Raw genomic sequence first — 12357 nt, forward strand, 5'->3', positions numbered from 1 at the left:
AAATGCTTGAATTAGTGATTTAGCTCTTTCAAACAAAGCAATATAGAGAAAGAGGTCATTTGCATAAATAAATAGTTAATAGATTTATCTGGAGGATTCTGCACAACTTTTGTGGGCTATAGTTACAATTACAGGGATATAAAGAAAAGCTTTATAAAAGAAAATCCAAACAATCATCAGGTTTTCCTTAGATTAAATAATAACATTCTTCTGGTATATAAAATAGCTTTCTTCCTACAAAATTTCACATTAATATTATGCAGAAAATATGTCCAATTTTACCAGTGATTATGAAAGATGACTTATTTAAAAAATTAATAGATATATTACTTATTTAGGTCTAAGAATCCCTCTATTTAATATTATAATTATGTGTTCCATGCAAAAGATTTCAAAGTAGGACAGTGAAATGAAATCTTAAACTCAAGATGCAATGTCTGGTTTCCCTGGCTTTGCAGAAGGTCATAAAATAGAAATAACTGGAGATAGAGAATGAACAAATTGTAAAACAGCAACTATATTGTGACAGGACCAGTATAATTCCTTGAACAAAGAGGATATTCAACTTAGAAGAATGAAAAAACCCAACAATACTATCTATAACACTCAAAGGAACCAAAACATAAAAACACTGTCAATACTTTTCTTAATTATATGATTTTTGAAGAAATGGAATTCTAACAGAGCCAGGCGCATTTGTCCCCTCTTGCTCCTCAACACCAACTAAACTGCTGGTCTTGTAGACAGCTGAGTAGGCAGAAGGGCCTTCTTCAGTGAGTGAAGTCCCAACCCTCAAGGGTGGAGTGGAGTGGGGGCATCCATGTCTGAACATGGGTTCTTAATGGTCTCATCCAAGGACACAGTGAGGCCAGTCACCCCGGAAGCAGCAGTGAGGGTGTTGATACAATCCATCACAGGCTCCCACACGAAGGCTTCAAAGTTGTCCTCGATGTTGATGTCCTCATCGTATCACGTGCCTCCCCGTGCATGCTTGGCCTGGAGCTTGTTGAGGATGTTGGTGGCATAGAAGCCAGCGTTGTCGCACAGCTGTCGGGGAATGATCTCCAGGGCATTCCTGTAGGCCCAATTAGCAACTGCTGCTTGCGGGAGATAGTCCCACAAGTATTTGGAGAACTCCATCCCAGCTGCCCCACCTCGGGCTACCACTGAATTCATTCTTGATGACTCTGCAAACAATCAAGATGGCATCATGGAGGGCATGCTTAGCTTCCTCAAAGGACTTGGGGCAGCCAGTGAGGAAGTTGTACCTCTTGCCTCCAATCTGTGTCTCCTAAAAAAGCTGGAAGCACATCGAGGGTCAGAGAATTGACGCTGGTCTGGATAGAGGCCCCTGGGGGCCATCATCGTCCTGTGCAGATGCTCCCTCAGACACCAGCATAGAACATGTCTTGGTCAGTGAAATACTGAGTAGCCACATTCCCAATGGGAAGCTTGGACAAGACGATAAGATGTTCCACTTGGCATCCACGATGGCGTGGTAATCCTCCACTGTGTGTGTGTACTCAGACTTCAGCATTGTCCTTCTCAGCCTTCAGCTACAGCTTGACATTCAGCAGGGCGATTGTGGGGTTGGCGTACTTCTTGGGTTATATCTTGAAACCTGCATAAGAGAACCTTTTCTTAAAAGCAACGCTGGCCACCACCTGGGACTCCTCCAGGGCACAGCCCTGAACCTTCTTGATGCCAGTCATCTTGAGCTGCAGCACTAAAAATATTTACTTCACCCCATTTAATATTTTGAAATCACTTGTTTATTTTACATTATACAATATTACACAACAGTATAACTTTATGTGTGCATATATATACATACCTATAAATTTATATATGTGTGTGTGTGTGTATATATGTATACACATGTATATATATATATTTGTAGTTGTTCAGTCACTTTCAGTTGTGTTTGATCCTTTGTGACCACATTTGGAGTTTTATTGGCAAAGATATGGCAGTGTTTTGCCATTTCTTTATCCAGTTCATTTTTGCAGATGAATAAACTGAGGCAAACAGGGTTAAGTGACTTGCCCTGTGTCACATAGCTAATAAGTGTTTGAAGCCAGATTTGAACTCAGGAAGATGAGTCCCCCAGGCCTGTTACTTTATCCAATGTACCACCTGGTTGCCCTATACATATATGTGTGTGGTATGTATGTGTACATATATGTGTATCTATGTATATATGTATGTATGTAGGTGGAAGTTCCTAGATCAACTTAGTGTGCCTATGTAGTAGTGAATCATTGTTTAGATGTCAGTTGATAACCTATGAAAGAATTAGGAGACCTCTACCAGGGTATTACCATTATTGTTTCACTGAAGATGCTACATGTCATGTCTCAGGACTGTGAATTAACTGATTGTCTTAGATAGTGAAGTCCCACTTTGTGTGAGGCCTGTCAAAAAGAGAGTCAATTGCAGAGACTGTCCTTTAGAGAGATTCCCAAAAAGCTGGGCACAGACTAGAAAGTAGAGAGGGAAGATAAAACCTGGGTAACAGACTGGGGATAGCACTGGTAGCCTGTCCATAATCATACTCCATGAATTACTAATGGCTCCATTAGGTTGTACATGCTCTCTTTCATGAGATTTCAAAAAAAAAAAAAGAGAGTTCTTAGACACCAAGTTCCTGGTTCCGAGGGCAGAGAAGCAGTGGCATAGATTCTCAGGCTAAGATGGCAGCAATGAAGAAGAGAATCATGGGGCTAAGTGACAGGAGTTCCTGAATCACAGTTTTCAAGAGAAGTATCAAAAGTTACCTCTTCCCTCACTTCCCAGCATTCTGGAGGAATGTCAGCCCTTAAGCTCAAACTTGGCCCATAAAAATACAGAACTAGGGACATCTGTCCACAAGTTATATACACACGTTTTGTGACTGGTAGCAGAATGAGGTAAGTAGAGTTTAATTAAAAACTGGCTTAGGAGATTAAAATATGAACATGATATATATTTACACACTTATATAGACACATATATGTAGAATTACTTATATATACATATACATGTATATGTGTATGTGTGTGTGTGTATGTGAGTGTATGGAATTTCTTGCAAAAAAAAGAGTTTGACTTTACAAGAAAGCTCTAATTCTACAGGATATATACTTTTGGAGAATCTTATTTATATTTCTTCACACTGATAGGCCAGCTATCCTCTGCATGTGTGTAGGGTGGAAGGATAAAGGAGAGGGATATTCTTTCATTCTTGGCTTATAAGGAAGAATACCAGAAGGGGGAGGACATTTTTTTATTCCTTTGTTGGTACTTGGAAAGACACAGGTCTTTGAGATTGTAGGGCAAAATGATTAAGAAATAATAATCCTTTGTTTGCTCAACTATAAAATGAAAGGTAGTTGAACTAGAGAATCTCTGTATTCTGATTCTTTGAATTCATTTTTAATAACTTAGTGATATAGGTCAGTGAGGCTTTAAATTTCTAGTTCACATTTCAATTTATCATCATTTCATAAAAATCAGGAAAATCAAATATTTGTAGACACTAACGGTAACATTTTAGCACATAAATTAAAAAATATATAATATAACCACATAATGTTACAAAATTTGTAGTAGATTCCACTTCACTTTCTAAGCACCATGCAACATAGCAGGATTAAATAAGAGAAAAAAAATAAAGTCATTTTTATCTGTTTCATAAAAGAATGACCTTTAATCTAGTAATATTCAAAATACTGTGCAGCCCTACCTCACTCAAAACAAAGTCAAGGGCAAGTCATGTCATCATTTCTCTGATGGCATGGTCTTCTTCAGCAACGAAGGATGAACACACAAAGGCAAATTATAGACGTATGACCTTGAGAAACTTGCTTGTGGTAGACCTGGAACACTAAATCACTTACCAACAGATATGCTTACAAAGATCATTTCCTTTCAGAAATGTGGAACAGCTACATGTGTGAGGATCTCCAAGGAAAACCTTTTAAAGAAAAATATTTATATTTTAAAATTACAATTATAATTAATCATCAGTATAGTTAGAAAACAAAATTGGGTCATGTTACGGGGCTAGAAGAAACTTGGCCAAGTCATCTACTGTAAATATTCCGAATAGGTCAATCATAATTTACTGGTCAATTTTATGCAGTCCAATTGAAAGCCAGCTACTGCTCTTAGATTCTGATGCAGAAACTACATCAGCAATCGGCAGTGTAATAATGTACCCATTAAAGTAGTAAAACTGGGGAAATCAAAGTGGTTCTTCAGAAAAGACTGGCAAACCCCCAGTGTAGCATATTCTCTTTTCAGGTAGGTAGCCTTTACATTTTAGGCAGGTAGAAATATATATATTTAAAAGTTTTCTTTAAAAATGAAAGCTCATGCCTATTACTTACAAAATCAGAGGATTTAGAGTTTGGAGATCAACTAGTACAACATCCTCGCTTTACTGAAGAGATAACTGAGGCTGAGAAGTAGTTTACTCAGACTCATATAGGTATCAAGTAGTTGAACACGGAATGACCCTGGGCATTTCAATTCCAAATCCAATGTTCTTTCTACTGCAGTATTTAACAATACTGTCAAAAAAGTTCTACTTATATCTAACCTAATAGGCCAGGCCTTGCGTTGTAGTATAAGAGGGTCTAACTCAAACAGAAACATGGGCCATTAAACCATACAAAAGGCTGCCTACAGACTGCATACTAACTTGGAAAACCACAAATTCTTTTAAAAATACATCAACACATTAAAACCAGATAGGAACTACATTTTAAACTGGTTTGATCACCCAACGTGTGGCTTCAAGTTCCACGTGTGACACCTCTAAATGAGCTAAGTAAGCTAAGAAGCCAAGAAGATCTTAGGTTCAAGTCTGCTCTGAAACATGGCTGTGTGATCCAGGGCAACTCACTTAACTTCTCAGTGCTCTAGGCAACTCTCTTACTAGAGGCAGGTAAGATCTGCATTGTTAGAGGCTGGTTCCTCAATTGGGAATTCCCTGTCCTTATTTTTTCTATTAAAGAGTCCAAAGAGTAGATACACTGTTGCTTATACAATTTTCTCAGACAACTGGTTTTTTTTTTCAGCAACAAAATGTACTTGTGAGAAATGCTTTATTCATTTAATGAGTTGAATTTATATTTATTATAATGTATGCTTTTATAATTTTCCAGTTTTGAAGCACTTTCCAAAAATCAGCTAAGAATACATGTTTTGTATACCTCTGTGATCTCATGAATAAGAGAGGATTCTGTGGAAAGTCTCTCCAGCAATGCAGGTTGACAAGTTCTCAGTATATAATATTTGAGTTATTACAGGTTAAGTGACTTTCCTCTGCTCAGTTAGTAGGTTTCACAAACAGGACCTGAACCCAGATCTTTCTGAATCCAAGGCCATGCTCTGTCACTATTATTAAGAATATTTAGAAGAAAATAAAGACTTGTACGTAACACTCTGAAAAACTGCTAGATTTTCCTCAAATCGATAATGGTTCTAACAAAATGCATTTTTTGAGCAATTTTTTTTTTAGAAAGACTTTTTATGGAGAAATTTCCAAAGTAAGTAGAAGGTGGAAGAACTGCAGGTTGTCCTTAAAATATAAGCTATTAGTAACCAAGGTAGGTGGAAGTGGTACGGCATTAGATAGAATTCAGGCCTTGGGAGTCAGAAAGACCTGCTTCCAAATCCTGCTTCTGCCTCCTACTAGGGCTGCGACCTTGAACTTAAGTCTCTATGCCTCAGTTTCCTCATGTGCCAAAGGCCGGACATGGGTCAAGGCCTGAACTGGAAGATGTTCATCTGGCGGCTAAGGGACGCGGTGGAGACTGCACCCAGCAGGGCCTGCGCTCAAACCCAGCCTCAGGACGCCGGGACCCTGCCTGCCTCAGCTCATCACTTGCAAAGTGGGGATGATAATGGCATCTAGCTGCCAGGGCTGCCGTGAGGACGAATGAGAGATCTGGACAGGCGCTCTGCCCATCTAATGATGCTCGGTGTAACCGCTGCCAAGGGATAACCCCCGGATTCCCATTCACACCGACACAAAGGCCACCCCGGGCTTCAGGAGCCGAGTCCTTCAGCTCTAATTCCGCAGCTCTTAAGAGCCCGAGGGGCCGCAGGGTCCGTGCCTGGAGCCCACACCAGGGGGAGGAACTTGGCTTTTTTGGGGGGGGGGGGAGGATTGGGGGCGGGGTTACTCGATATTTGCCGCCATTGGGCTCGTCCTCGCTCAGCAGGAAGCCGGTGGGGCCCATCTCCCGCAGCAGGTACATATGGCTGCTCAGGGCCTGGTCCTGGTGCCTCTTCAGACAGTCGCTCACACACCGCCGCCTCTCGGACCCCCGGCCTCCGCCGCCGCCGCCGCCGCCGCCCAGGCCACGAGGCATCGTTACCGCAGCTGCCGCAGCTTCTCCTACGACAGCAGCCGTCCTCCCGCTGGCCCCAGGCTGGCATTCGGCTGCAGAGGCGAGCAGGTTCCCAAGACAACCACAAGCGCGCGTGCGCGCTGGGCCGGTTGTCCTGGGGCTGCGGAGAGTTCCATCAGCTCTAGGCCAGAGCTGGACTGCGGCTGCGCAGAGCGGGAGCGCGCAAGCGCGTCTTCCCACTTCTTCCCCGCCCCTCCCTCTTCTGCGGCTGGCTCCACGAGGAGACTGTCAGCTTGGAGCCACCTGCTGGGGGAGTCGCGGACTGTCTCACAGCCCTTAGCCTTGCAGTCCTCCGCCCGGGACCTGCTTTCCGTGGCTCCTTCTCTGCTGGGGAGAAGGGGAGGGGATCGCCTCTCTAAACTATTAAAGCCATTTGTCTCCATGCCTGCCCTAACCACCCCCCCCACCCCCGGCCATTTCCGGTCCTGACCTGTGTCTTGTCCCTGGACCCAGATGGCTGGGAGGAGGAGGCGAGGCGCTGAGGGCTTCGCTTGCGAGTGGTGGCATCACCTTCCAAGAAGGGAGTTCAGACAGCCAACCCCTTGTAATTCCAATGCTCCCCCTTTGTTGTTGAATCGTTCAGAGGCCTTTCAGTTGTGTCTGACTCAGTGACCCTAGTTGGGGCTTTCTTGATAAAGCTACTAGGGTAGTCTGGCTAATTTTATGGATGAGGAAGCTGACTGAACTCGGGAAGATGAATCCTGCTGACCCCAAGCCCACCTGGCTATTCACCAGCTGCCCCTCTTTTAAGTATTCTCTATTTATTCTCTCTATATAACTTGCTTTGTATATACATATATATTTACATGTTTCCATGTTTTCTGCTCCATTAAATTGTAAGTTCTTTGAGGATAGCGACTGTCTTTTGCCTCTTTTTGTATCTCCAGTGCTTGCTAAGAACATAGTGAGAGCTCAATGGTGACAGAATTGAACACTGCTCAGTCTCCTGTCAACATCAATGATCCTGAGCAGTCCACTGAGTGGACACATCCTTTCTATAGAGATGAGGGTGGGGGGAGACTGACCTAAGTGTGTGACACGATTGGAACTTCGGTGATTGGGATTAGTGATCCATGCCTAACTACCTTACATTTTCCCCAAATAATTGGTTGACCTGTTGTGAATTTAACTTTGTAATTTAGGAGGGAGCTTTGGATGTGAGTGTCAGTAGATTAGCCAAAGTCCTAACTGATATATAGCTCTGCAAAAGAAATTCACTTTTGTGTTGGAATCCATAATAAGTTTTCATTTGAGTCACAGGCCTGCTCTGAGTCTTCACTTTCCCTCCTAAATGAAACAAAGAAAGGCATTCTGCAATTTTGATAAAGACTGCTAGTATCCAGGGGTAAAATGCCATGGGCACCAACTACCCTAAACCTGTTGTATTTATATTAGAATTAGTAAGAAGAGCTCTTGATATGTAAGCATCTAGGATTATAATTAGCCCTTGTCATTAAACTAAATGTGGTGGTTAATAGAAGAGTTAAAATGCACACTGAAAAAGTAGAGAACCAGTGGGGAAGATATCCCCTACTCTTGGTTCCCTCTTTTTCTTAGATAAATCTAGTTGGTTAAACTTGACTAATTAAACTCCAAGGAATTGTATTCCAAGGCAGAAAGACAGAGCAGGCCAGCAAATATTATTCAAGAGTAGCAGTTCAAACTTTTTGGTCCTCAGACCCCCTTCCATTCTTAAAAATTATTGAGGACTGCCCCCAAGATAGTTTATATTTTGTAATGCTCTCTATATCTTCTTTCGTGCTAAGTTCTTCCCTTATCCATAAATCTGACAGATAAACTATCCCATGCTCTCTTAATTTGTTTGTAATATTACCCATTATGTTTAAGTCATTTACCTATTTTGATTTTATCTTAGTATGCTGTGTGAGATACTGATGTATACCTAGTTTTCCCAGCAGATTTTGTCAAATGATAAGTTTTTGTTCCAAAAGCTTGGATACTTGGGTTTATCATATACTAGATTACTATGGTCATTTGCTACAATGTAATTTGTACCTATTCTATTCCACTGATCCATAACTCTATTTCTTAGCCAAAACCAGATTGTTTTGTTAATTACTGCATCATAAGAGATGTGTTATGGCTAGACTACCTTCTTTTGCATTTTTTTCATTGATTCCCTTGCTGTCCTTGAGCATTTGCTCTTTCAAATGAATTTTATTATTTTGTCTAGCCATATGAAATAATTTTTGACAGTTTGGTATGACACTGAACAGATTATTTTCAGTAGAATCATCATTTTTATTATATTGACTCAGCCTACCCATGACTAATTAATATTTTTTTCTAATTGTTTAGATTTGACTCTGTGTGAAAAGTGTTTTATAGTTGTGTTCATATGGTTCCTTCCTAGATTTGTCTTGGCAGGGAGACTCCCAAATATTTTATATTGTCTGCTGTTATTTAAAATGTTATTTCCCCTTCTGTCTATTGCTGCTGGACTTTGTTGATAAAAGAAGTGCTGGTGATTTATGTGAGTTTATTTTGTATCCTGCAACTTTGCTAAAGTTGTTAATAATTTCAAGTAATATTTTAGCTGATTCTCTAGGATTTTCTAAGTATAACATAGTATCACCTGCAAAGAGTGATAATTTTGTTTCTTCATTGCTATTCTAAGTCCTTTAATTTCTTTTTATTCTCTTATTGCTATAGCTAACATTTTTGGTACAATATTGAATAATAGAGGTAAAAAATGAGCATCCATGCTTTACCCCTGATTGTATTGGTAAGGCTCCTACCTTATCCCCATTAAAGATAATGCTTGCTGATGGTTTTAGATAAATATTATTTATCATTTTAAGGTAAGCTCCATTATTCTTATACTCTAGTGTTTTTAATAGGAATGCGTGCTATATTTTGTCAAAGGCTTTTTCTATAGCTATTTAGATAATCATATAATTTCTGTTGGTTTTGTTATTGATATGCTCAGTCTTGCTGATAGTTTTCTTAGTATTGAACCAGCCCTACATTCCTGGTATAAAGCTTACTTGGTTATAGTGTATGATCCCTGTGATATATTTCTATAATCTCTTTGTTTGTATTTTATTTAAATTTTTATATTAATATTCATTAGGGAAATGAGTGTATAATTTTCTTTCTGTTTTTTGGCTCTTCCTAGTTTGGTTATTATTAGCACATTTGTGTCATAAAAGAAATTTGATAAAACTTCTTCTTGGCTTATTTTTCCAAATAATTTATATACTAATAGGATTAATTGCTCTTCAAATGTTTGGTAGAATACACTTTTGGTCCTGGAGATTTTTTCTTAGGAAGTTCATTGATGACTTGATCAATTTATTTTTTCTAAGATTGGGTTATTTAAGTATTTTATTTCCTCTTCTGTTAATTTGGGTAATTTATATTTTTTCAGATATTCATCCATTTAATTTTGATTGTCAAAGTTATTGGCATGTAATTGGGTTACATTTGGGGTGAATTCATCCCTTTCATTTTTGATATTAGCAATTTGGTTTTCTTTTTTCCTTTTAAAATCAAATTAACCAAGCTTTATCTATTTTATTGCTTTTCCCCCTTCCCTAAAACTAGTTTCTAGTTTTATTTATTAGTTCAATAGTTTTCTTTCAGTTTTATTAATCTCTCCTTTGATTTTCAGGCTTTTCAATTTGATGTTTAATTGGGGATTTTTGATTTGTTCTTTTTTCTAGTTTTTTTTTTTTTTAGTTACATGCCCATTTTGCTTTTTCTATATTTTAAATTGATGTAAGCAATTAGAGATATAAAGTTTCCACTAAGTATCACTTTGGCTCCATCTCATAAATTTTGGTGTGTTGTCTCATCATTTCATTTAATGAAATTATTGTTTCTATGATTTGTTCTTTGACCCAGTTGTTTTTAGGATTAGATTATTTAATTTCCAATTAATTTTTGATATCTCCATTCTCCATTGCTAAATGTAATTTTTGGGAGCAGAGCCAACATGGTGGAATAAAAGCAGGATCTCTCAACAGCTCTCCCCCAAACTTTTCCAAATATCTGTTAAAAATGACTCTAAATAAATTCTAGAGCAGTAGAACCCACAAAAAGAAAGAGTGAAACAAATCTGCCCATGACAACCTGGAGGGTCAATAGGAAAAGTCTGTTGTGCCAGGCTGAGAGAGGAGCTCAATCCAGTGTAGACTATGCCAGCACAGACTGGGAGCCAGCAAATCTAGAGCAGACTTCAGTGGCCTGAGTCACTGGCAACTATAGTGGTTTCCCAACTTCTCAACCCACAAACTCTAAAGACAACTTAGAGGTCAGTGAGAAGAGTCTATCAGACCTTGGTGGGAGAACGTAGGCCTGGCCCCAGCAAACCAGGAGCAGGCCTGAAGAGGGACTGGATCTGTGATGGCAGCAGTGGTGTTGGTAGTTGTGGTAGCAGCAGTAGCAATGGCTGTTTCCAGATCTCTCAGCCCACAGATAGGAAGGGGATCAAACAACTGGTCAGAAGGAGATCACAGGCATCTCTTTGCTGACACTGAGGCAGGACTCTATTACTTTGTTCAAACTTAGATCTTGGTTGCAGTCCTAGGTAGCAGTCCTGGGGCAAGGAGGAGCACTGGCATAGCAGAGCTTGTGGCAGCAGTAGAGAGTGAACCCTCAAAGTTCCAGGGCAGAAAAGAGTGTTTGTGAATGCTCACAGACCAGAGCACAGGCTGGGAGAGGAGTAAACACTTCTCCTTAGATCATACCACCTTGGAAGAACTGTAAACTTATAGGTTCCTAGAAGCATCTTGAAAACAGCTGCACAAAACCCCTGAAACTTGGGAGAGTATGCTCTCTATACTGGAAGCAGAACCCTGCCTTAACAAAGAGTTAAAAAGTTCAAGACAAAGGCTGGGAAAAGGAGCAAACAATGGAAAAAAACCTCAGATTATAGAATCTTACTTTGGTGACAAGGAAGATCAAAACAAACACTCAGAAGACAAAGCTCCTAAATGGAAAGCCTCCAAGGAAAAATATGAATTGGCCTTGGGCCATGGAAGAGCTCAAAAAGGATTTTGAAAATCAAATAAAAGAAGGAGAAGAAAAATTGGGAAGAGAAATGAGAGTGATGAAAGAAAATCATGAAAAACGAGTCAAAACCTTGCTAAAGGAGACCCCCCCCCAAATGCTGAAAAAAATAACACCTTAAAAATAGACTAACTCAAATGGCAAAAGAGGTCCAAAAAGCCAATGAGGAGAAGAATGCCTTAAAAAGAATTGGCCAAATGGAAAAGGGGGTACAAAAACTCAGTGAAGAAAGTAATTCCTTCAAAATTAGAATGGAGCAAATGGAAGCTAATGAGAAATCAAGAAATTATAAAACAGAGCCAAAATAATGAAAAATTATAAGACTATGTGAAATATCTCCTTGGAAAAACTATTGACCTTGAAAATAGAGTCAGGAGAGAGAATTTAAAAATTATTGGACTACCTGAAAACCAGAATGAAAAAAAGAGCCTAGACATCACCTTTCAAGAAATTATCAAGGAAAAACTGCCCTGATATTCTTGAACCAGTGGGTAAAATAGGATTTGAAAAAAATCTACTGATCACCTCCTGAAAGAGATCATAAAAGGAAAACTCCCAGGAATATTATAGCCAAATCCCAGAGTTCCCAGGTCAAGGAAAAAATATTGCAAGCAGCCAGAATTCAAGTATTATGGAACCACAATCAGGATAACATAAGATTTAGCAACTTCTACATTAAGTGATCAGAGGGCTTGGAATATGAAAATCCAGAGGGCAAAGGAGCCAGATTAAAACTAAGAATCAACTACTAGCAAAACTGAATGTAAAAATTGAGGGAAAAAATTGATATTCGATGACATAGAGGAATTTAATGTATTCTTGGAGAAAAAAAGAGCTAAATAGAAAATTTGACTTTCAAATACAAGACTCAAGAGAAGCATGAAAAGGTAAACAGACTTGTTCTGCCATCTTGCAGTGCTGCC

General features: G+C 39.4%; 1 protein-coding gene and 1 pseudogene across 3 annotated transcripts in view; both read right to left on the reverse strand.

Annotated features, from left to right (window-relative positions):
• ZSWIM2 (zinc finger SWIM-type containing 2) overlaps positions 1-7248 on the reverse strand; it is a 34899-nt gene extending 27651 nt beyond the window's left edge. For 2 of the 3 annotated variants that reach the window (XM_072612599.1, XM_072612600.1), the window contains exons 1-2: positions 6173-7248; positions 3878-3954 (exon numbers count right to left, since the gene is read on the reverse strand). In XM_072612599.1, the coding sequence (XP_072468700.1) occupies positions 3878-3954; positions 6173-6361 (266 nt within the window). In that variant the 5' untranslated portion in view covers positions 6362-7248. The remainder of the gene's footprint in view (positions 1-3877; positions 3955-6172) is intronic. The other variant, XM_072612602.1, reaches the window with a different exon arrangement.
• Positions 691-1809, reverse strand: LOC140505972 (T-complex protein 1 subunit eta pseudogene; annotated as a pseudogene).
• Positions 7249-12357: the final 5109 nt, after the last annotated feature.

This window comes from Notamacropus eugenii, chromosome 5, assembly GCF_028372415.1.
Source record: "Notamacropus eugenii isolate mMacEug1 chromosome 5, mMacEug1.pri_v2, whole genome shotgun sequence".
Taxonomy (NCBI): domain Eukaryota; kingdom Metazoa; phylum Chordata; class Mammalia; order Diprotodontia; family Macropodidae; genus Notamacropus; species Notamacropus eugenii.